Here is a 22113-nt window from a genome sequence, read left to right on the forward strand (position 1 = left end):
CAGGATGTTCCGGGGACAAGAGCCATGGCGCTTAGATTAGCGTCATCGGCGACATATGCAGAACCCCGAATAAGCAGATTTGAAACTCAGATAAGTGTGGTACGAAGACAGCTTTGCGCGACTACTCTGTCGCCGCGAATCTCCGATACCTAAGCTCGCGTTGAAGCCAAGTTCGTCCTTTGCCTCTGGACCGTCATTCTCTCACTGCTTCCATCATGTCCTCGCCCACTCGCGACTACGAAGTGACTTGTCAGGAGGAAGACGACCCCATGCGGGGCGGTGGTCAAGAGGAGGAAGAGGAAGAAGGTGTTGTGATTGCTGCAAACGACCCTTCAGATGACAGTTCCGAGGAACCAGAAGAAGACGAGGAGGAAGAGAGGAGGATTCGGGAAGGCTTCATTGTTGACGAGGACGAAGAAGAAGAGGGAGATGACGAGGAGGAGGAGAGGCGTAAGAGGCGGAAGCGTCGCAAGAAGCGTCACCATCGTAAGTGTACATTCCGAGGCTTTTTGGCGTCATCTGACGTCTTCGCCTTCTCTCGCGTGCATAGGTGAAGATGAGGAAGATGCGCTTGATGAGGACGACCTGGAGCTATTGGAGGAGAACACGGGCGCGAACTTCTCTCGCAGGCGAATTGTCCGCAGGCGCCCCGGTCAGGAATCCGCGTCTCCTCCCGCCCTTTCTAGTTCCAAGCATAGGAATGTCATCGAGTCAGACGAAGAAGACCTTGATGACGAAGACACCTTCCCTCGAGTCCAAGACATTCACAATATTTGGGATGACGAGAGGGGCGGTGGTAGGGATGACGACGACGACGACGTCGACATGGACGACATGGATAACTTCATCGAGTACGAGGACGAAGAGGATGGAGGGATCGAGGCGCAAAAGGCGCGAAAGGAGCACCTGAAGAAACGGAAGGCAATGAGGCGGGCGATGGGTTCTCGTCCCGAACTCTCCGGCATCGACGCGAAGTGAGTCCTCTCTCATTTCGCAGGGAAAGGGATTCACCTACCTTTTGAAGTGCATGGGATGAAATACACGAAGTCTTCGGTGACGGCCATGAATATGACTGGGCGTTGGTGGATGACGAGGAGACGGGCTTCGAAGAAGAACAGGTGAAGCCGGAGATGAAGTACCAGGATGTTCGTCCAGTATACTCCCTTTGCACCAATCTCCGCTGACCTTGGGTTGGATTCAGGTGTTTGAACCATCCGAGATCAAAGCACGCATGCTCACGGAGGATGACGACCTCATCAGGGCCCAAGACATTCCAGAGCGCATGCAGCTCGCGACGTCTGCTCTGTCCCTGTCCGCGACCTTGTCCATGCACAGGACGTTGACCGAGAACGACCTCGATGACGCCGCATCTTGGGTGATCACTCGCCTCTCCAGCCGCAAGGAGCGAGATTTCTTCCGCGGCGATGGCCAGTTCCACAGTTTCCTCCCTCAGCTCGTCGAAGCCATTACCTGTGCCCTCCGGTATCTATTCGTTCAGGAGTTCGAAGTTCCCTACATCTGGATGCACAAGCGGGACTACATCTCATATTTCGATGCCAACAATCCCAAGCTGCAGGTCGAGTTGCTTTCGCTGGATGACCTGTGGCGGGTCTACACTGTCGGTCAGAAGTACCGCTCCCTACTGGAAAGACGAGCCGCCTTGGACACCTTGTACGCTCGCCTCGGTGTTTCCGACGAATACTTCGAGACCGAGGTACGAAACCGAGTGGAGACAGCTGAGATGGCCGCCGACTCTTCTGAATGGCTTGGGATGAAGTACCGCGAGCAAAAGAAGATCAAGATCGATATCCAGTTCCACGACGACGACGAGCAAGTAGATACTCGCAAACACAAGATGCCGAGTCGCGTATCCGCTTACGAACTAGCAAAGAAGAGTGTTGTCTCCAAACTCGCCGAGGCAAGCACCCTCTACTACCACTTTTGGTCTAGATTCAACAGCCTAACACTTGTCCAGGGTTTCGGCATACGAGCTCACGAAGTCGTCCTAAACTTCGTTTCGGACCACAATACTCACTTCGTCGAAGAACAAGAGCTGAATCCTCTTGCATATGCTGAGCAGTTCGCCGATCCCGATGCTACGCGTGCGCAGCCAGCCGAGGAGCTGCTTGCCCGCGCGCGGATGATCATCGCGACCGAGCTCGGGAAGGATCCTCTATTGCGTCAAGAGATCAGGACCACCTTTAAGGGCAACGCCCTCATCTCTGTACTTCCCACGGAACGGGGTGTTGCGAAGATCGACGAACACCACCCGTACTTCGTACGTGCATTTTATGTCGGTTGATGTTTACAGAGGGACACTGAGTCGTCTCCAGAACTTCAAATACCTCTACAACAAGAATGCAGCTGAGATGCTCCAGTCGGCTCAGTTCCTCAACATTCTCGCGGCTGAGGCGGACCACCTGGTGACGGTCTCTATCACCCTCCGTCCAGATGCCAAGGCTGCATTCGAGCGCAAGTTGAATGACGCTTTCGCCTCGGACAGCTTCAGTGACACAGCTCGGGCGTGGAATGAGGAGCGCTCTCGGGTGGTACAAGAGACGCTGGATCAGCATCTACTACCCGTCGGTGTGAAGTGGACTCGAGAGTGGATTCGTGAGGAAGCTGAAGACTATCTAGCACGGCAGTGCGCAAGTGTTCTCCGGGATGTAAGCATAGCTCATAACCTTTGTCGTTCTATTATAGACTGACGTTCCGCTAGCGTATCGATGTTGCACCATACGTTGGCCCCTCCATGCGTAAGGGGGACACTCCGTCTGTCATGGCTGTGTCGTGGGGTAAGGGCGATCCTCACAAAGATACCATCTCTATCGTCTTTCTCGATGAGGCTGGGCGATTACGCGAGCATACCAAGCTTGACAATCTGTTCGGTGTCGAGAACCAAGACGAGTTCTGTGATATGATCAAGCGACGGCGGCCGGATGTTATCGCGGTCGCAGGCTTCAGCATCGCCACACTGAAGCTGTCGCGACGCATCAAGGAGCTGCTAAGTGCCACCCAGAATGACGCCTCTGGCAATGGTTGGGGCGAGTCGAACGCCCCTAACCCCAACGACTCGCCTAGCACGCCAGTCATTTATGTGCATGACGAGGTCGCTCGCATCTATCAGCACAGCCGCCGTGCGGACGAGGAGTTCAGTGCCCTGTCGCCGCTCAGTAAATACTGCGTTGGTCTGGCTCGATATGTGCAGAGCCCGCTCAATGAGTATGCCGCGCTCGGTGCGGACATCACGGCTATCACATTCGACGAGGACTACCAGCAATTGGTATGTTCGATTGACGCCGCTCCTGTCTCGTATTACTCATGTGTATACAGGTGCCCAGAGAGAAGCTGCTCACAGCCATGGAACGTGTCCTCGTCGATGTCGTCAACAAAGTGGGCGTGGATATCAACCGCGCCGTTACGGATTCGTACTATCAACATCTTCTCCAGTTTGTCGCCGGTCTCGGTCCTCGGAAAGCTCAGGTGTTAGTCAAGAAGATTGCCTCCATGGTAGGCACTCTTGTAGACACGGTGTCTTACGCTTTCTGACGTCACACTGCACTATGTTGCAGGGCGGCAACCTGATCAACCGCGGTCAATTTGTCAAGAACGGTCTTCTGACCACGAAAATATTCTTGAATGCTTCGGCCTTCCTCCGTATTGTCCAGGACTCGGAACCGAAGCCCGCAAAGAACCGCCATGGGGAGGAGATCGATGTACCCGACCCCTTGGACAGTACACGAGTTCATCCCGAGGACTACGAGCTTGGTCGCAAGATGGCCACCGATGCACTCGAATTGGACGAGGAGGATATCCACGACGAGCACCCATCACATGTCGTCTCTGTCATCATGCAGGATGACGACAACGAGAAGAAGCTTGATGAGCTGAATCTCGACGACTTCGCCGTCAACATGTATCGGACTAACCAAGATAAGAAGCGGCACACCTTGAACGTCATCCGCGAAGAGCTGCTCCGACCTTACGGGGAGAAACGCAGGGGCTTCGTTCTCCCCACCAATTGGGAGGTCGTCACAATGCTCACGGGAGAGACGCCACGTACGCTACGCACAGGTCTCATTGTGTCCGTACAGGCCGTACGAGTCAAGGATAACTTCGTCATCGTCCGCCTCGACTCTGGTATCGAGGGGACTATCAACAAGCGTTACCTCACCGAACTCGGCCTCCCTCCTCCTAGTGTCGTCAAGCAGGGGCAGACGCTCTCTGGTGTCGTCATGGAGGTCAAGCTGGATATACCTGCGGATCAAGTGACCGTCGAGCTCTCCGCTCTCGAGGCGGATGTCAGCGGTGGTGACAGTCAGTTCCGTCGCGTCAAACAAGATGATGCATGGAACCATCATCAGTACGAAAAAGACAGCGAGATGCAAGCTCGCAAGAAGCGGGCCGAAGTGGATCGAACCCGGCGGGTCATCAAGCATCCTAACTTCCATAACTTCAACTCGCAACAGGCGGAGCAGTACCTCGAGAAGCAGCAGCGTGGTGATGTAGTGATCCGGCCGTCGTCGAAAGGTGCCAACCACCTCGCCGTAACATGGAAGGTGGATGACAAGCTCTACCAGCACCTCGGTATGTCAACTCCGAATTGCTTACTTCAGGGCCACTAACAAGCAGACTGGTAGATGTCGTCGAGCTCAACGCCGATCCGACCGGTCAAACCGTGGGCTCCAAGCTCATTGTTGATGGCACACACCAATTCTCTGATCTGGATGAGTTGATCGTCAACCATGTCCAAGCGATGGCGAGGAAGGTCGAGGAGCTCATGATGCACGAAAAGTTCAAACCTGGGACGGAAGATGACTTGCGTACATATCCCTATTCCGCTAAGCCTGCTTCTAGCTGACACCGGAATGTAGATCTATTCCTGAGGAACTTCGTCGCCGCGAACCCCTCGAAGAGTGCATATGGCTTCACGCTCAATCGTAAGCGGCCCGGGCACTTCAACCTGTGTTACTTGGCAAACAAAAACTCAACTGTGCAGACATGGGTAAGTCCGAGTTGATCATCGCACGATCAACGACACTGACTTTCACTAGCCCGTGCGAGTAACGCCCGCGGCATACTATCTTTTCGACACGCCCGCTGCGGGTGTACCGGAGCTCTGTGACGCCTTCAAAGTCAGGCAGAAGTCAATGTCGCTGAGCAGTCTTGCCGGTGCATCTGGTGGGAAGACACCCTTTGGCGCTCGTACTCCCGGCAGGACACCTGCACCAGGACACGCCACCCCTGGGCATATGTCCGTACGCCAGGTTGGTCGGACACCCAATCCTTATGGCGCCCCTGGCGGCCCTCCTGGCGCAGCGATTCCTGCCGGTGGCTTCACTCCTGCGTTCGGCGGCTACCCTGCAGGCCAGCAGTACGGCGCCGGGTTCCAGACACCCGGATATCAGCAAACTAGTGTGTCTGGCTTTGGCCAACCTCCTCCACCAGGCTCTGGCGCCACCGGAATGCATCCTGCACGCGCTGCCATGATCCAGGGCAATGGCTGGCCAGCACCATACTGATTGTTACAGCCTAGATATTCGCACATCAGCTACTCTCATCGGGACAGTCGTCTTGTATCCTCATCCCCTATATATTATCATCGCGCATGTTGCTTGCTGTAATACAGTGTATTCTATTCCCAGTTTATATCCAACGAGATCACATCATCTGAAGCGCTGAAGTGAATTTGGATCCCAGGTAGTTACTTCCTGTAGTCTCTGTGCTTGACCTGCATCTGTACCACTAGAGTTCTTGCGGGGCACAGCGCGAAAAGCGTACAGAAAAGTGTGATCTGCGTGCCAACGGCCGTTTGTGTTGTCGGAAGGGTCCTCTCCTATCGAGACGTGCTTGCACACGCGGAGGTCAGAACAAAGCCATGGCGCTCGACTGCAAGAACGCTCTCTCGGACCTTGGGAGAAGCGAGATCGCGAGGGTTAGCTCCGGTACTGCGCATTAGGCGCGGAGCTTTGTGGTGTCTTTGAAGAGCTGTTCATCTTTGCCCAAGGATAGAGCAGTCTTCCAGGATGTTCTCTAGTGAGTTGAATTGATGCGAATAAGGGCGGTTGCGTATTGAACACGTTGGAGGAGGTTGGGTAACACGGGTTCTCGCGATGAGATTCAGCAACCACCTGTTCTCAAGACTAGCAACGGGTTAGAATATGATGATGAATGCTGTCGGAGGTACCATCCCGGACCTACTGCATGAACAACGACAATCTAAACGACAACCGGGTAAACCGCACATTAGAAGGCTAGACAAACTTTGAAACCTCACCGCTTTTCTCAGGGTAAGAGCTTATACAGTGGATGCTCCATAATTCAGCAAGCCGCCAATATCCGCAAGGACCTCATCCATTCCTGGGATCAAGCTGCCTTCTAGCTGGGGACGGATCGCGAAATCTTCGTAGCAGTTTCGTATTCGCGTCGCCATGTAGTCGAGCGAGGGCATCAGTTCAGAGGGCGTCCGAGCCCAAAGGCATCCGTCCACAGGACATGGCCAATCCATAGCAAGAGACAGCGCATGCCGGATCATTTTCCAGAACGTGAGCCAACTAAGCGCAGTGAGTATGGCGACATGAGCAACTCGGAATCATGCCACGTACTTCCACCCAGCGTCCTTCTCTACAAGATCTTGTACGATCGCAATCCATTCCTTTCTCCAACTGGAGCTCAAATCTCCGGAGCTATTAGCGTCGCCTTGCGAAAGAAGCTCTTTGACGTCCTCGAGTGCATGCTCGACCTCCGTGACTTTGGCGCACATAGAGTCGTAGAGCGAGGGAAGGTTTACGGAGTTGCACCAGTTGTGGTTGATCGAAATGCACGCCGTCAGGTTTTCAACTTGATGATACCATCCGCTGGGACTGCCAGAAAGGGAATAAGAACAAGGGGTAGCTGCTTTGTTGAATGAGATGCACTCACACGAATATCGTCTCCCCGGGGCCTTGCTCGATGACGATTGGACGCGCCTGTTCAAACAATGGATACAGCGCCAAGTCCACATCGCGAACATCATACGCGGTCTCCATATGCTCCTCGCCGCCCTTGCGGAAGAGAAGGGGTGTCTGGTCCGCAGGGAAGAGCCACCATCGTTTCCACCCGCAGACGTTCGTCGACCACGAGTACGACGTATACACGTCGCGATGCAGCGGAGTAAACGTCCCAGAAGCGCCGACGTACACGAAGCGGAAGTCGTCTTCCGTGCACGCAGAGTAGTACGCGTTCATCCAGTCATCGCGGAAGATGTCTGGGGTCGTGTAGAATGGCCGATCCGGCTGTGCTCTGGTGGTATCCGCAGCTATAACGCGGGCCAGATGCCAGTCTTTGACGTAGAGGGTCTCTCCCTTATCTTCTTGCCACAGGGAGACGACATCGCGGAATAGCATCTGTTCGCGTTGCTGGTCACTGAAGTTACGGGTGGAGCAATCGGCCACTGTAACTTCATAGTGGCCGTATGCAGTCTTGAGGTAGTCCGAGTTGATGCTGCCCTCGTCTGTGACCCAGTGCTTGAGGGCTGGCCAAGAAGAAACAAGGGATGGTCCGATGATGACTGGATTGTTCGGTATAAGATACGACTCGAGAAACTCCGCATAAGAGGGTGTCCTATCGAGCTTCGGGCATTGACACTCCATGCACCCCCTGTGATGGCTTAATCGTCAGCCCTCTCGTTATGGATAGGAAGACGTCTGGACACATCACCGGTTTGGCATGATTGTTAGCAGATAGTGAAGTGCGAGGCGTTGAGTTGAAGAAGGCGATAGCTTCAGATCCTAACAATCGCAAACACCCATTTGGAGACTAGGGCGCTTGTCGGGTCCTTCGCCCGTGACGTCAGTCTCGTTACTTGCCGCTCGGGGCCGCTGCAGGCACTGCCAGAGCCACTGGCAGTAGCCCAATACACACAATTCTTCGCTGCGGTCTCGTAAGGTCCCTGCCTCATCCCATCGCACTGACTATTCAGGCCATGCCCTCTGTAGACATCGAACTAGACGACTTCTCCCATAGTAGGGCGCAGCTCGAAGACACCACAACTCTGGAGCCACTTCCAAACCCAAACTCGCACAAAGACGACGGGGTAGTTTCTAGCTGGGCATGGACGTCGGCAATCATGTGAGCGTGTTCTATCTTGAATGTTCCCTGTACTGAACAGCCACGACACGCAAGATTACTGCTTGCGGCAGCTCCTCTCATACTCTACCCCAAGCTACTTCTATTCCTCTCGGAAACAGGGCTAGAGCGAAGGGTCTCACTAACCCCCTTGGAGTCTTTCCTGGCGTGGAATACTGGGATCGTGCTGATAGTCCTTGCGGTGGCCCTCGTCTTCAATGTAAAGGCTTCTCAATATCACCGCAAATGTTTACTGACCGCGAGTCTCCAGATCCACCCAGGACATGAGATCCTGAACCCGAAGAGGTCCGGCCCGCCAGACCATCCCTTGTTGGAGCCCATGACATCCGCGTGCCTGCTCATCTCCTTCCTCTCATACAACACATCTTCGGTCAGTTCTCTAGGCTTCCTCGTGTGCCTGGGTTCCGGTACAATAGGGCTCTGGGGCCTGTGGGCGGTGAGTGTACTGACTCGGATATGTTCCTGCTCAATCGCATGCGCGAATGCTCATTGTTCTGTGCTTCATTGCAGATACTCTTCGCCGGCTCTTCGTACATCTCGCGCAAGACAGGCGCAGACAAGAGGACGTCTCGTTTCATCTTCGGAAACAAGGCGGCAGCGTCGTCGAAAAAGAAGGAGTGGAAGAAGGAGCAAGCTAGACGTTCTTGATTTGTCCCGCTTACTGGTATACTATCCGCTTTGACGATCACTTGTAGCATGCTATCCTGTAGTACTATGTAGTCACGTATGCGTCATCCCTTCTGACATGCTGGCAGAAGATGTTGAATGTTTGAGGTTTGTCTTGCATGGAGTGTGTCGCGTCTTCACTTGGGCAAGGTATTGCAGAGCTGCCGGGCGAGGCTGAGGGGGAAGCGGGCCGGTTGCCGGATTGCATCATCGTCGTATGCGGTCGACTGCAACGGGACCTGCGTTCTACACATGACTCTCGCCGACTCCTCTTACTCCCAACCACCATGCCTCAAAACGGCGAGACAGCCCCCCTTCTTGGAGGTATCCCTAACCTCGCCCGCAATGCCGTTGCTCAGGACGAGGCCGCCCGCGCTCGTCGCGCAGCAACTGTCCGGGCAGTGACCTATTCAATACTCACGACTGTGTTCGTAGTCGCTCTCGCGGGTTTGTTGCTCTTCTGGGACAAGCTATCGGGTGTGGTGGGACGGTTGCCGAAGGACCCGCACAAGGCTGCGCTGTTGATCTTGGATAGCGCTCCTGTTATCGTGAGTCATGAGCTACTCGCATGACCGCTCGCGTATGCTGAGGCAGACTGGAAGGACGGTCATATAGGTCAGCCGAGATGTACGAGCAGGGTTGCCGCAAGCTCCTCAATTCAATATTTGTAGATTTGCCAATTCTGGTCCGGACTGCATACTCGAACAACGTGTCTGCCATTGACCTAAGCAAGTCGTTCGAGGGCCACGTCGACATCCCCCGTTTGAGGGAGGGAAAGGTCGGAGGCTTCTTCTGGTCCGTATACGCCGACTGCCCTTCAGTAGAGGAGCAAAGCGACGACTTCATCAAGCCCACAAACCGCGTGCGGTGGGTAGTCGTTGTGTAGTACGCGCAAATATGTACTGACAGATTCTAACATCTAGCGATACATTGGAGCAGATTGATATCGCAAAGCTACTCATCAATAAGTACTCAGACGTACGTCTTCCATCACTCCTCGACCCATGTCGGCGACGTACCCAATAAGGGCACGTTTGCAGACTTTTGCGTGGACTCTAAGCGCAAAGGAGATTAAGGCCGCCATTAGTCGCGGCCAAATTGCATCTCTCCTTGGAATAGAGGGGTACGTTTGCGCACGCAGTATTGAGATGCCCACTCACATCCATGTTTTCACCTTCGATACAGTGGGCACCAGCTCGGCAATTCTATCGCAACACTTCGCCAATATTATGACTTGGGGGTCCGCTACGTGACGCTCACGCATATGTGCCACAACGCCTTCGCCGACTCCTGCGGCATATTCGTTGGCATTGAGCCCTTACATGGCGGCCTGAGCCCTCTCGGGCGCTCGCTCATCGAAGAGATGAACCGTATCGGAATGCTCGTTGATTTGAGCCATACCTCGGATGACACCGCTAAGCAAGCCCTCAAGCACACGAAGGCTCCTGTCATCTGGAGCCACTCGTCGGCGCGCGCTGTACACATTGTGCCGCGGAATGTGCCCGATGATGTGCTTGAGCTGATTGGAACGGGCCCGAACAAGACGGATGCAGTTGTCATGGTCAATTTCGCGCCGTATTTCGTCGCCCCGTCTGGAGAGGCGGATGTAAAGTGGGTCGCCGACCATGTCGATCATATCGCGAAGGTGGCTGGCAAGGAACAGTATGTTTTACCTTCATTCTGAGACATGTATGGACATCACATATCTAACTCGGCTTGACAGTGTTGGTCTTGGAAGTGATTTTGATGGTATCGGTGAAGTACCCATCGGCCTCGAGGATGTCTCCAAGTATCCGGCACTTGTGAGTGCTTCACTCTTTGGTGTTGCTCTGCCAGTGCCCGCCGCTGATGTCTGCGCTGTGTAGGTTGCTGAGCTGTACAAGCGGGGATGGAACGCGTTCGAACTCGCCGGTCTCACCGGAGGAAACCTCCTTCGCGTTTTGGAGGGCGCGGAACGTGTTGCCGCTGATCTACAGAAGAACGGTGCGCAACCGGTCACAGCGATATATGAGAAGAGGAAAGATCTTTGAGGATGGTTTAGTATGAGAAAATCGAGCACGTGGTTCTGAACGGTGTGTCTTGAATATCTATTACTGTACCTCAATTGCCGTCACATGTATGCGTTTCTCTAGCAAGGTCATTCACTAGGTTTGCTGTGGTGGATCAACTCGGGGTGCGAAGGGCATGTCAGCCTGGCGCGACGAAGACACACGCTCCCGACACTGTGCTGGAAGTGAACATGAGGAGGACTCATGTCGACTGGTTGCCTGCGTAGCTTACAAGCTCAGCATAGGGTGAGGGTAGAGTATGGAATCAGTCTCCGCAGAGTACATATGGTCCTGAAGGGTGCGTCGCCTTTGCATAAGCTCGCGCTGGTTTCCCCGCTGGTTCCGTGAGGTACGTAGCACGCACTCACTAGTGTCGCGCTAGAACTAGCCTCTACGCCGAGACAATATTCATCGCAGCGTCCACAGTAACAGATGTTAGCCACCAAGTCTCCGATCTGGAGCGCTTGGCTCTTTCTCTTACGGGTCTGTGAAACGGCGGCGCAGGGCGCTAGCCCCGACGCGCGGTCCCTCGCCGCGGCCGTACAGAATATCAACGGAGCGAGTTCTATTCTCTCCCTGCTCCCTGTCCTGACGGGAAAGACGCAGAATGTCAAGGCGGTGGCAGCGCGTACGTTTCCGGGTTCGCTTTCCATCCTCGGCGTAGGGGCCGGTCGGGTTCTCTCGAAGCTGCAGGTTGGGCTGATGTTGCTCAGCACCGACCTCTATCGCAACGTCGTCTGCGATATGTCTGCCCCCCATCAGGAATACGTGAACGCCTTCTCGCCTTCGCTGGTCCATGTCCCCACGGGTACCCCGGAGCGCCACGCCTCCAATCTCATTATCAACCACAATCTAACAGAAGACTACATGGTCGAGGCGTGGTTCCAGACCCAGGGCCTCCCAGCGAAGGTCGAGCTCAGCCAGCGCAACACACGACGAACCTTCTGCGGGCTGGTAGCCTATCTCTTCATGTATGCGCTCGAGACGTTTCTAGCGGTGCAGAACGCGGCCACCGGCACGGCAGCCCCCCTCGTCGTTTTACAGGTCGTCAGCGGGCTCCTATGGATGCTAGCCGTCTGCCTCCTGCAGGCAGTCCGCGGGCAGGGGACGCGGTTCATTTACCTGAATCGGATGGTGACTACGGATTACCGCTGCTTCCAGGTCGCGGTCTCCGGGAAGCACGTCCACAGCGTCGTGCTTAGCACGCAGCTGGACAACATCCGCGAGTACAACCTTTTTGATTCCAAGTACGAGAGCAGGCGCTTGAAGCTGGTGGGTGCAGTCACGGTGCTGAGTGGGATCATCGACATCTTCGCGACGTTTCTCATCGTTGGCCTCAGTGCTTGGGCCTACGGTTGGTTAGCTTTGCAGGTGCTCATCATCGCTTTGAAGGTGGTCTTCAGCCTGGAGCCGATCCGGAGGATCCCCATCGTGGACGTGCAACCTTTGGTCGGCGACACACCAGGGGATACACCTCCAGTTCTTGCCTCGTTCTCTCCGGACCCCCTCCGCAAGACGCGTCTTCCGATCATCGTGCAGTCTGCTCCGGAGTTCTCTTTTAGGGAAGTATGCATCTACCGGAATGTCATTGTCGAGACCGCGACGCAGCTCTGCTGGCAGTCACGTACACCGGGACTCTTCATTGGCCAGCCCTACTACATGCAGCGGCCAAAACTTCCGGAGAAGCAGACCATGAACTCCAGCGGTAGCGTGCCAACGCTAGTGGCCCCGATGCGCATGGCATCCCTGCGCGGGAAACAGGCTTCCGATCCCGAGAAGACGTTCATCTCGCCTATAGCCGGCCCCGTCTCCCCACCCTCGTCCTACAGGTGTGCCTCGCCCCCTGGATCCGTGTCTTCAAGATCTACCCGATCCACGGTCATGGCTGGGGTGCAGGGAGGAAATGAGATCACAGAGCTCCCTCGTATCGTTGTCTCTACCGCTTCCTCGCCGGTGGTAGCGTTGCCTGATCACCAGACAGCTCCTTTCGTCTCCCAGATACCGATATCGCCAGACGCACCCGCCGTGCCTCCCGGGATCCCGCTCGCTCGCTCGGTCTCTTCCCGAACCAGCATCGCGTCCCGCGCGCCGACCCCACCAGCGAAGTCTCCCGCCCGATCAGCCACTCTTCCTCTTCCATCTCGCCCCTTGATTCGCTCGCCATCTCCTCCAATTCATAACCCTTCTCTCCGCGCTACCCCACCCCATCCACCTCGTCCGCCCAAACCCATTCAACCACCGCCTCCGGTGCCGACGATAGCTGGGGTGCCGATTATAGCAGCCCCGAAGCCCAAGAGGGAACCATCCGCTCCTCTACCCCCTTCCCCAGAACCAGTACGCTACCTCGCGTTGAGAGACGGAAAGCTCACGCTGTCGGAGACGGAGCCTCCAAAAGAGCCGAACGACGCCCTACAGCGCGAGTTTCTCGCATGCCTCGCCGAAATCGTTCGCGCGAACAAGGTGCCTAGTGCTGAGTTCCTGCAGGCTGTCGAGACTGCTCGTGAAGGCCTCCGGAAAACCATGTCTGACACCTGGTACATGTTCGGCACTACTGACCTGTTGCGTTATATGCGCACTGCCTATCGCGACCTCATGTGGCGGAAATACATATGAAATATGAACCACGTGCCCTTCGAAGGGCGTATTTGCTGATTCGGTAAGTCGCTATCGAAGGGCCTCACACGTTGCTCCCGCAGAGCTCATATCCCGAGGATATCCCTTGTACAGGCCTATGAAGCACGACTTCAAAGCTTCAACTTCCACCGCACATGCAGAGTTCGCGAGCATAACTTACGATCATGGTATGTCATGAGGGTTCTGCGCACGCTGGCGTGAGCACGATAGAGTGATTCAGGATCGTCCCAGTGGTAGTACTTATACACCGTAATAACACACTATATACAATGTCTTATCAAAACTGATGCTTGACTTCGTGGACGAATACAGTCTTGGTATGTTCTCCATGCCAGCCTCGATTACTACTGGCACTAACCAAAAATCGAGCTGCTGGGTCAACCACTGTAATTTGATGTCAGCCAATTGTGAGTACTCGGGGAGAACCTGACGTACGCATCTGAGAAACATAACCGCCGTGATGTCCAGGTATGATCTTGAACTGGACTCCGCTTTTCATCTTGCCAGATGCATCGGGTTCCCCGGCCTCCGCGACGTTCCACAGACGGATGTTATCGGTTGAAGCACTAGTAGGGTGGACCTTGTGAGCGCGCTCAGATGAAACTCCCGAAAGCAGGAGCTTACCATGCAAGGTGGCGGCCATCCGGAAATGCGACGACGCAAGATACCACGCCTGAGCTGCCCGGATTGCGAAGCGTTTTCAAAATCTTCGGTGTTCCAGAAGCTGCACGCCCTGTCTGCCGAACGTCGTAAATCTCGACAGTGCCATTTCGACGTCCCGCGTATATCTGAGCCCCGTCAGCAGACCAGCAAGCCTATAGTGAATACCGCGTTTAGTATTGAAATGAAAAGCACAGAGCTTCTGATGCAACAGGGCACGCACAGACATGAGCCAAGGGGGTGTCTTCTCGCTCATCCACAGTCGACCAACGCCTCTCCCAGGCGTATTGACCCTTCGATCCCACAGAATGACCTGACCGTCTACATGTGCAGTCATCAGCAGATCAGGCGAGAACGTGGCGTAGGTCGTAGGGTCGAGCACAGGGGGCGCGCCTTTCGGTGCGATCGCACCTCGGCCTAGATGCTGGCCATTGGGCGGACCGTGACCGTACCCAGGGAAAGATGTGTAAGGATTCTGCCCGCCTGGACCGTCACCGTCACCCTCTGCATCCGGCTCGTCGAAAAGAGGGTCATACGATGCCTCGGACTTGACATCGTCCTCTTGCTTTGGGGCCTGGTAGAGAGCTTGTGGAGGAGGCGGAGGAGGCATCGAGGGTGCGTGATTCATTTGCTGGTCGTCCCGTGAACCACGCATGGACACTGTGAATTCACTACCGGCTGTGATAGTGTTGTATGGATTGTGAATGAAATTCGTGGAAAGCGGGCGGACAGCAACTCCGGCAAGCTGGGCGCCGTGTGCTGAAAACCTCCGAGCCATCTGCCCAGTGTTCAGGTCCCAGTGCTGATTCCAGACGGTCAGCTCCCCAACGCCCGGTGTGCATCACGAAACACTCACAATCGCCTCGCCGTCCCAGCCTGCACTGAAGAAACCCTTCTCGTCATGTTGTAGGGACAGCGCGGAGACCGGCCCCCTATGACCGTGCATCACATGACAAAGGCGGCCAGGACTGTGTCGCACTGTATGTAGGCAGACGTGCCCTTGCTGCGAAGTAGGTCAATATGCGGCGCCAAGCCCAAGTCCAGGTACCGTGGCTTACATCCGAGCCTGCGAGAGACCAGAGGGCGTCCGACTGCATTGCCAGGCTGTATACTGGATACAGAGGTGCCTCTCCGTTTGGACCCTCGGGGTTAACGACTGGGATGGCGTTCTCCCACCAGCAACGAATTTGACCAGCTTTCATGATGCCCTCAATAACGCCGCAATGCTGCCTCTGGGGGGCGGTGAGGAAGATCTTCCCATTGACTGCAGCGAAGACATCGTAGTCACGGATGTAGCCATCGTCAGAACCCGTTATCAGGTGGGTCATGCATAGCGAAGACGCCAAAGCATGTGTTGCGCAGGGATGAGGAATGGCACATATTGCCTCGACGGTGAACGACCGTGGCCACCGGATATCTGACAAGAGTTTCGTTTTGCGAATCTGGGCTGGGGAAGGGGGACGAATTTGCGGCGGTGGCTGCGGCACTACGGAAGGCGTGGTGTATGAATATGTACAGACCACCTCGATAGACAAAACAATCAAGTTGACAGCTAACCTTGACCAGCAGTAGGCGACTCAGTCGCAGGAGAAGGAGGCTTGCTGAGCGATGGAACCTCTTGAAGGGACTGCGTGAGGACTTGCTCCAGATCCTTATGAGGGGATACGTAGTCTTCGTAGACGTCCTCATCATCTGAGCCGTTGTCGGACGTGGACGTATCTGTGTCCTGCGACGCGGTGAAGCGAAGTGGTAGGCTCAGTGGTTAGGAACATACCTCCTCTCCTTCTGTCCCCTCAGCCGCCACAGCGGCTGTTAGATCTCCTTCTAGTGCATCAATGATATCCTCGTCAATGTCTTCATCGCCCTCAGAAGCATTCTCGAACTCAATGTCGTCGTAAACGTCGTCGTCGGAGTCGCTGTTGACCATGGTTCACAAGTTGGATGCGGTCCATGAGAAGTGATCGAGGTCAAGTGACTACTCCGGTAGAGCCGGTGGACGCAAGGGCCCTCGCTTGCTCCTCCCTCTCATCATGGTGTTGGCCGACCTTGGACGCAAGCTCAATGCGGCCCTTTCATCACTTAATCGTGCACCAGTAGTTGACGACAAGGTCCTTGTTGAGCTTGCTGGAGCTGGATATAGATCCTAATTGGTCGCTCTAGGTTCTGGATGCTTTGCTCAAGGAAGTGTGCGCGGCTCTCTTGGAATCCGATGTGAACGTCAAGCTTGTCGCACAACTTCGACAGAAGGTCAAGACAAAAGTAAAGGCTGCTCTAGAAAGCGGCGCGGATAAGGGCAAGGAGCAAAATCGGAGACATGTCGTGCAAAAAGTATGTGGCTACATTCCTCCAGCTCGGCTGGGTGTCTCACTGGATTGTTCCAATCTGTAGGCCGTTTTCGATGAGCTTGTGCAACTCGTTGACCCGGGTGTCGAGCCCTATAAACCGAAGAAGGGGCATCCCAATGTCATCATGGCCGTCGGTCTGCAGGTGAGTCAGTCGTTCTGTGGGGAAAAGGCTACTCTTACATCTTCTCCCCCAGGGAAACGGTAAAACAACAACATGCACGAAACTCGCAGTCTACTATCAGAGGCGCGGTTTCAAATCATGCATTGTCTGCGCCGATACCTTTCGTGCCGGTGCCTTCGATCAGACCCGCCAGTCTGCTACCAAGGCGAAAGTCGCCTACTTCGGTTCCTACACCGAGACGGATCCTGTCACTATTGCAGCGCAAGGTGTCGCCAAGTTCAAGAAGGAACGCTTCGATGTTATCATCGTGGATACGTCTGGTCGTCACAAGCAGGAATCTGAGTTGTTCAGAGAGATGGTGCAAATAGGGGAAGCCGTGCAACCCGACCAGACCGTCATGGTCTTGGATGCCAGTATCGGTGAATATTCCTACCTTACGTGTGCCGCGCGCATAACGATCTCACGACGACAAAGGCCAGGCCGCTGAGGCGCAAGCCCGGGCATTCAAGGAGAGCGCCAACTTCGGAGCGATCATCGTGACCAAGATGGATGGTCATGCGAAGGGTGGAGGAGCTATCTCAGCGTGAGTGTGCTCGAGTGGGGATGTGGTCGTGTTTGGCTAATGCTACAACAGTGTCGCAGCAACGAAGACACCTATCATCTTTCTCGGTGTCGGCGAACACTTGCACGACTTGGACAAGTTCTCACCACAGCCTTTCATCTCAAAGCTTCTTGGACTTGGAGACATGCAAGGTCTCGTCGAGCACATGCAAGACATCGCTACGCAGAATCCGGACAAGCAGAAGGAGATGGCGAAGAAACTAGAGGAGGGCAAGCTGAGCATCCGTGATTGGCGAGAGCAGATTCAGAACGTCATGAACATGTGCGTTGATATTATTACTTTTGGAGAATCTCTCTTATATGCCTCTGCAGGGGCCCGTTGTCTAAGATCGCCTCAATGATTCCCGGTCTGCCCCAGGATCTTCTCCAGGGCTCGGATGAAGAAGGCACCCTCCGCATGAAGCGCATGATCTATATCACTGACAGCATGACCGCCGCCGAGCTCGACTCTGACGGCTCCATGTTCATGGAGTGGGGTAAGGACGGCAAGCCGACCGGCCTCACCTGGCGCGTCCAGCGCGTCGCGAGGGGAAGCGGCACGAGCGTGCGCGAGGTCGAGGACCTGCTGTGCCAGTACCGCATGATGGCAAACATGGCGAAGCAGGCCGGCGGAAAGAACGGGTGGCTCCAGGCGATACAGAAGATGCAAGCCGCCGCCGGTGGCCGCGGACGTGGTGCTAACGGAATGCCGACACCGGCGCAGATTCAGGCCATGCAGGTACGTCCACACGACTGTCGATGTTGACAGCGAGGAATGTCTCACTGCGTGTCACCATCAGCGCGCTATGCCTCCGGGGATGCTTCAGCAGCTGCAGCGCCAGATGCGCGGTGGCGGCGGCATGCAGGAGATGATGAAGGCCATGATGCAGGGTCAAGGAGGCGATCAGTTCGACATGGAAGAGATGCAACGTATGTCCTTGTATTCCTTACGTCTCTCAAATTGTCCTTACGCCTCGTCTAGGCATGATGCAGCAAATGGGTGGCGGTCTGGGCGGCCTCGGAGGTCTTGGTGGTCTCGGTGGTGGCATGCCGAACATGGGCGACATGTTCAAGATGATGGGTATGGGTGGCATGGGTCGTGGCGGACGGTGACCTCCGTAGTTAGATACCTCTTTGGTTATTGTACTTGTGTAGTAAATAGACGCATCCGGCTGTAGCATATATCCTCAACAAGCAATTGGACGACGTCGACGTGCTTGACCGGCGTGATGACAGCGTCGCAACGCAAGGCGGGAAGCGTCGGTCGATTGGCAGGTTTGCAACGATTGACAACCATCCTCAATTCGTCGACGTTCGACTGAACGAGATCCCAATAGTGTAGCTGCAGTAATCATGTCACCTCTCTGTTCCTAAGATTTCGTACACACAAAGGAACGACCACCATACGACCCTGTCCGCCAATGGCACAGAGCAAACAGAGGAGTAGTAACGAGAGCGGAAAGTGAGGGAGAAGTAACGTCGGCGAGGAGGAACGCGAAGGGGGGTGGGACATATGACAGAGAAAGCTACAACACCTATCAAAACAACAACGCGACGACTTCCCCTCTACTTGCTCTCCTCCTTCGTAAATTCGTGCAAGACCGCGAGTGCCTCGTTGACCTTCGAGTTCATCGCGTCAGGCGACTCCAAAAGGTGGAGGAGCTCCGTGTTGTCCATCTCGAGCAGCATACCGGTGATCTTGCCGGCAAGCTCAGGCTGGGAGGGGGCGATCTTCATGTAGATGACCTCCCCGAGCATTTGCTTCTGCTCCATGGGTGAGGCGTTGGCGAGGGCCGCCGCCGTGATGGTCGGCACCTCGCCAGTGGGCGCGGCCACAGCAGCAGGCGGGGCCTGGCGGGCCTGGGGGCGGTTGGCAGTGGGGGCGCGAGCAGCGGGAGGCTGCCCGCCAGCAGGGGGACGGTTCGCGGCAGCACCCTGAGGAGCGTTGCCGCGGGGAGCACCGTTGACCGGGGGCGAGTTGGGGTCGGCGGGGGGACCACCGCGACCAGCGGGAGGGGGGCCACGGGGCGCGCGAGGGTAGCCGGGTATACCGCCGTAAGCCTGAGGCGGAGCTTGGCCGTAAGGGGCAGGAATGGGGATACCAGCAGGGACTTGGTTGTTCGGAGCGTAACGGGGACGAGGAGGCAGCATGCCGGGCTGGCCGTACCCCATCATGCCACGGCCACCGGGAGGAGGGTAAGCACCGGGGCCGGGAGGGTAGTACATAGGGCCATTGAGGTAGCCGCCAGGAATGCCAGCAGCAGCGGCCTGCTGCATGCGGATCTGGTTGCGCTGGGCGATCTGGCTCTCGAGCTGCTGGCGGCGGACCTCACGGCGCTGCGCGAGGGAGACGTAGAGGGGCTTTGAGCCAATCATCTTGTTGTTCATCTCGGCGACAGCCTTGGTGGCCTCATCAGGAGAAGAGAAGCATACGAAGCCGAAGCCCTTGGAGGTGCCCTTTTCGTCGCGCATCACCTTGGCGCTAGTGATGGAACCGAACGGCTCAAACTCCTGGCGAAGACGCTCATCGTCGATGTCGTCCTCGAGGTTCTTGATGTACAGGTTGACACCCTGGTACTTGCTCATCTTCTCTACCTTCGCCTGCTCGTACGACTTGCGGAGCTCCTCCTCACGCTCGGCCTTCTTCTGAGCACGAGAAACGAAGAGCTTACGCCCATGGTACTCGGAATCGTGGAGAGTCTCAACGGCCTTCTGGGCCTCTTCGTGGGTCTCAAAGTTCACGAAACCGAAGCCACGGCTCTGGCCCTGTTCGTCCGTCTGGATAACCGCAGAGGTGACATTGCCAAACTGCTCGAAGAGCTTGACGAAGTCATCCTGGGTAACCTCAGGGTCGAGGTTCTTGACGTAGATATTGGTGAACTGGGCCTTCATCTCCTCAAGTTTCGACTGACGCTCCTGTAAGATCGGTCAATACATATGTCCATGAAATCATACATATACCCGTGAACTTGCCTTGCGAGAGATGTGATGACCGACATAGACCTTCTTGTCATTCAAAAGCATGCCGTTGACGGCCTTGATGGCAGTCTCAGCAGCCTCGGCGGTCTCATAGTGGACGAAACCGTAACCCTTCGAACGGCCGTGCTCATCGGTGGCGACCTTGCAGGACAAGACGTTACCGAAAGCGGCGAAGGTGTCGTGCAGGGCCTAAATCGCGAGCCACTGTGAGTAGGCACATCCCTCCGGAAGGCTGGGAGGCTTATCTGACCTTGTTGTCGATCTGCTCGTCGAGGTTCTTGATAAAGATGTTGCCCTGGCCAGTCTTGCGGAGCGCAGGGTCACGCTGAGACCACATGATACGGCTGGTATAGCAGTTAAGCACCGCGTGAACAGCGTCATGACGCCACCCCAAAACTCACCAGGCACGGCCCTTAATCAACGAGTAGTTGAGCTGTTCGAGCGCGCGCTCGCCTGCGTTGAAAGTGAGCAAACTCGGAGCATGAGGGCCACAGGATGAAGAAAATCGCGCACCATCTGCAGCATTGAGGTAGTTAACGTAGGCGTAGCCCAGAGAGCGACGAGTGACAGCATCCCGGCAGACACGGATGCTGAGGGAGGAACGCAGGAGGTCAGACGATCCGCGTCTTGATAAGACGCGCCTAGGGCTGAGACGCACCTGGCCACAGGGCCGATCATATTGAAGATCTCGAAGAGCATGGCCTCCGTGACGGTGGGGTCGAGCTCGCCGACGTAGAGCGACGCAGAGGGGGTTATCTGCGCCGGGGGAGGAGGGTTGTACGCGACCGGGGCAGGGGCCGGAGGGGGAGGGACGGCGGCCTCGACATGCTGCGGGACAGCGGCATCCGGAGCAGGAGCAATGGCGGGAGACGCGGACATTGTGTTTTTCGGGGAAGTATGGGGTCGTTACTGCTTTGTGGACTTTTCTGCGACTGGGACGAGCAACGGTAAGCGGAACAGGGTCCTGAGGTGGCGAAAATTGATGGCGATACTCACACAGGAGGCGACAGAGCAACTGCTTTTTGGATTTTATGAATTTAGGATTTTTTGAATGTGTTTTGACCTAGGCATAGCAGATAGTGAGTACGAACAGAGCTGGGGAGGACGGGGACGAGGGACCGACCTTGAATGATGGTTAGAGGAAAACAGGGCGATCCGGACGAGCTTGCTATACAGTCTCGCGTTTAAACTCCGACAATCAAGCTCGGCGCTCACCGAGCAGACGCACAAAAGGGGCCCTCATTCACGTTTCATGCACAAAAGCCATGCTTTCTACATGTGGTCGCTTTTTGTGGCCGCAAGGCGGTTGTCGAGGCAAGCGTGGAGGCACTCCTTACGGCAGATACAATACACTAGATGGCATTGGGAGGTCGGCACAGACCAGAGATGTGCTTGACCCCAGGACCCCGAAAGTCGGCAGCGGTGACTTCTTCTAATGGCTCAGGCTTTCTCTCTATTTCAGTTTCCAGAGTTCTGGCTCTAGGGGAACGTTAGATTATCGTTCCGGCGCGCTATGTAGCGGCTACAGAAAATTCACGTGACACCATAGCGCCGCTATGGCGGCGCTATAGCGGATAAAAAAGTTTCCAAAACCTTGTGTCGAGCAACGACATAGCGTCACTATAGCGTAGCCATAGCGTAGCGTCGGAGTTGCATGTATCGGCTACGAGCAAGACTGATATATAGTTTGCATCCGTCTGATCGACCCCCCGCTGTCCCCTTGGCCTTCTGGGAGTTGTACTCACCTTGCGACTCGCACCGCAAGCTCCCTGTGGACTTGGTCTCGGCATAATTCTGTCCGAGTCGCCCGGAAGCTCGAGAATTGACTGGTCAGTACTTCGGGTTCGTTACTATTCTTCGGCTACATCCATTACGGCACTGATCGTCTAGCATCGCAGGTTCAGCCTTCATATAAGGCAGTCGGGACCGATTG

The 22113-nt window shown here is 55.6% G+C and overlaps 8 protein-coding genes across 8 annotated transcripts; 5 read left to right on the top strand and 3 right to left on the bottom strand.

The window, feature by feature from the left end:
• The first annotated feature begins 194 nt into the window (after positions 1-194).
• On the top strand, positions 195-5590 carry DICSQDRAFT_151918 (transcription elongation factor SPT6). Its single transcript, XM_007361072.1, has 12 exons — positions 195-486; positions 551-974; positions 1025-1145; positions 1202-1918; positions 1976-2278; positions 2334-2666; positions 2720-3283; positions 3334-3510; positions 3573-4587; positions 4641-4823; positions 4875-5005; positions 5055-5590. Exons 1-12 carry the CDS (start codon positions 216-218, stop codon positions 5520-5522), a joined length of 4707 nt encoding a protein of 1568 aa, XP_007361134.1. The 5' UTR covers positions 195-215; the 3' UTR covers positions 5523-5590.
• A 708-nt stretch (positions 5591-6298) lies between these two features.
• DICSQDRAFT_165576 (Clavaminate synthase-like protein) lies at positions 6299-7709 on the bottom strand (the record flags this gene model as incomplete). Its single annotated transcript, XM_007361073.1, has 4 exons — positions 6299-6554; positions 6606-6863; positions 6922-7638; positions 7699-7709. 4 exons carry the CDS (start codon positions 7707-7709, stop codon positions 6299-6301), a joined length of 1242 nt encoding a protein of 413 aa, XP_007361135.1.
• Positions 7710-7963: 254 nt separating this feature from the next.
• On the top strand, positions 7964-8775 carry DICSQDRAFT_165577 (uncharacterized protein; the record flags this gene model as incomplete). The annotated part of the gene is made up of 4 exons (XM_007361074.1): positions 7964-8109; positions 8164-8326; positions 8378-8563; positions 8638-8775. 4 exons carry the CDS (start codon positions 7964-7966, stop codon positions 8773-8775), a joined length of 633 nt encoding a protein of 210 aa, XP_007361136.1.
• Positions 8776-9080: 305 nt separating this feature from the next.
• On the top strand, positions 9081-10823 carry DICSQDRAFT_165578 (uncharacterized protein; the record flags this gene model as incomplete). The annotated part of the gene is made up of 8 exons (XM_007361075.1): positions 9081-9341; positions 9396-9408; positions 9465-9660; positions 9717-9771; positions 9834-9916; positions 9979-10455; positions 10517-10595; positions 10659-10823. 8 exons carry the CDS (start codon positions 9081-9083, stop codon positions 10821-10823), a joined length of 1329 nt encoding a protein of 442 aa, XP_007361137.1.
• Positions 10824-11273: 450 nt separating this feature from the next.
• DICSQDRAFT_165579 (uncharacterized protein) lies at positions 11274-13454 on the top strand (the record flags this gene model as incomplete). The annotated part of the gene is made up of 1 exon (XM_007361076.1): positions 11274-13454. One exon carries the CDS (start codon positions 11274-11276, stop codon positions 13452-13454), a length of 2181 nt encoding a protein of 726 aa, XP_007361138.1.
• Positions 13455-13717: 263 nt separating this feature from the next.
• Positions 13718-16062, bottom strand: DICSQDRAFT_177297 (WD40 repeat-like protein; the record flags this gene model as incomplete). The annotated part of the gene is made up of 8 exons (XM_007361077.1): positions 13718-13859; positions 13911-14041; positions 14100-14290; positions 14359-14937; positions 14992-15138; positions 15194-15621; positions 15693-15861; positions 15910-16062. 8 exons carry the CDS (start codon positions 16060-16062, stop codon positions 13753-13755), a joined length of 1905 nt encoding a protein of 634 aa, XP_007361139.1. The 3' UTR covers positions 13718-13752.
• Positions 16063-16165: 103 nt separating this feature from the next.
• DICSQDRAFT_143242 (signal recognition particle protein) lies at positions 16166-18314 on the top strand (the record flags this gene model as incomplete). Its single annotated transcript, XM_007361078.1, has 9 exons — positions 16166-16243; positions 16296-16463; positions 16524-16622; positions 16675-17020; positions 17076-17184; positions 17236-17484; positions 17535-17940; positions 18002-18131; positions 18184-18314. The coding sequence occupies 9 exons, from the start codon at positions 16166-16168 to the stop codon at positions 18312-18314; spliced, it is 1716 nt and encodes a 571-aa protein (XP_007361140.1).
• A 453-nt stretch (positions 18315-18767) lies between these two features.
• On the bottom strand, positions 18768-21970 carry DICSQDRAFT_165582 (polyadenylate binding protein; the record flags this gene model as incomplete). The annotated part of the gene is made up of 7 exons (XM_007361079.1): positions 18768-20117; positions 20163-20369; positions 20431-20524; positions 20582-20633; positions 20694-20770; positions 20839-21008; positions 21926-21970. The coding sequence occupies 7 exons, from the start codon at positions 21968-21970 to the stop codon at positions 18768-18770; spliced, it is 1995 nt and encodes a 664-aa protein (XP_007361141.1).
• Between the last annotated feature and the right edge of the window lie 143 nt (positions 21971-22113).

This window comes from Dichomitus squalens, assembly GCF_000275845.1.
Source record: "Dichomitus squalens LYAD-421 SS1 unplaced genomic scaffold DICSQscaffold_2, whole genome shotgun sequence".
In the NCBI taxonomy this organism is placed as follows: domain Eukaryota; kingdom Fungi; phylum Basidiomycota; class Agaricomycetes; order Polyporales; family Polyporaceae; genus Dichomitus; species Dichomitus squalens.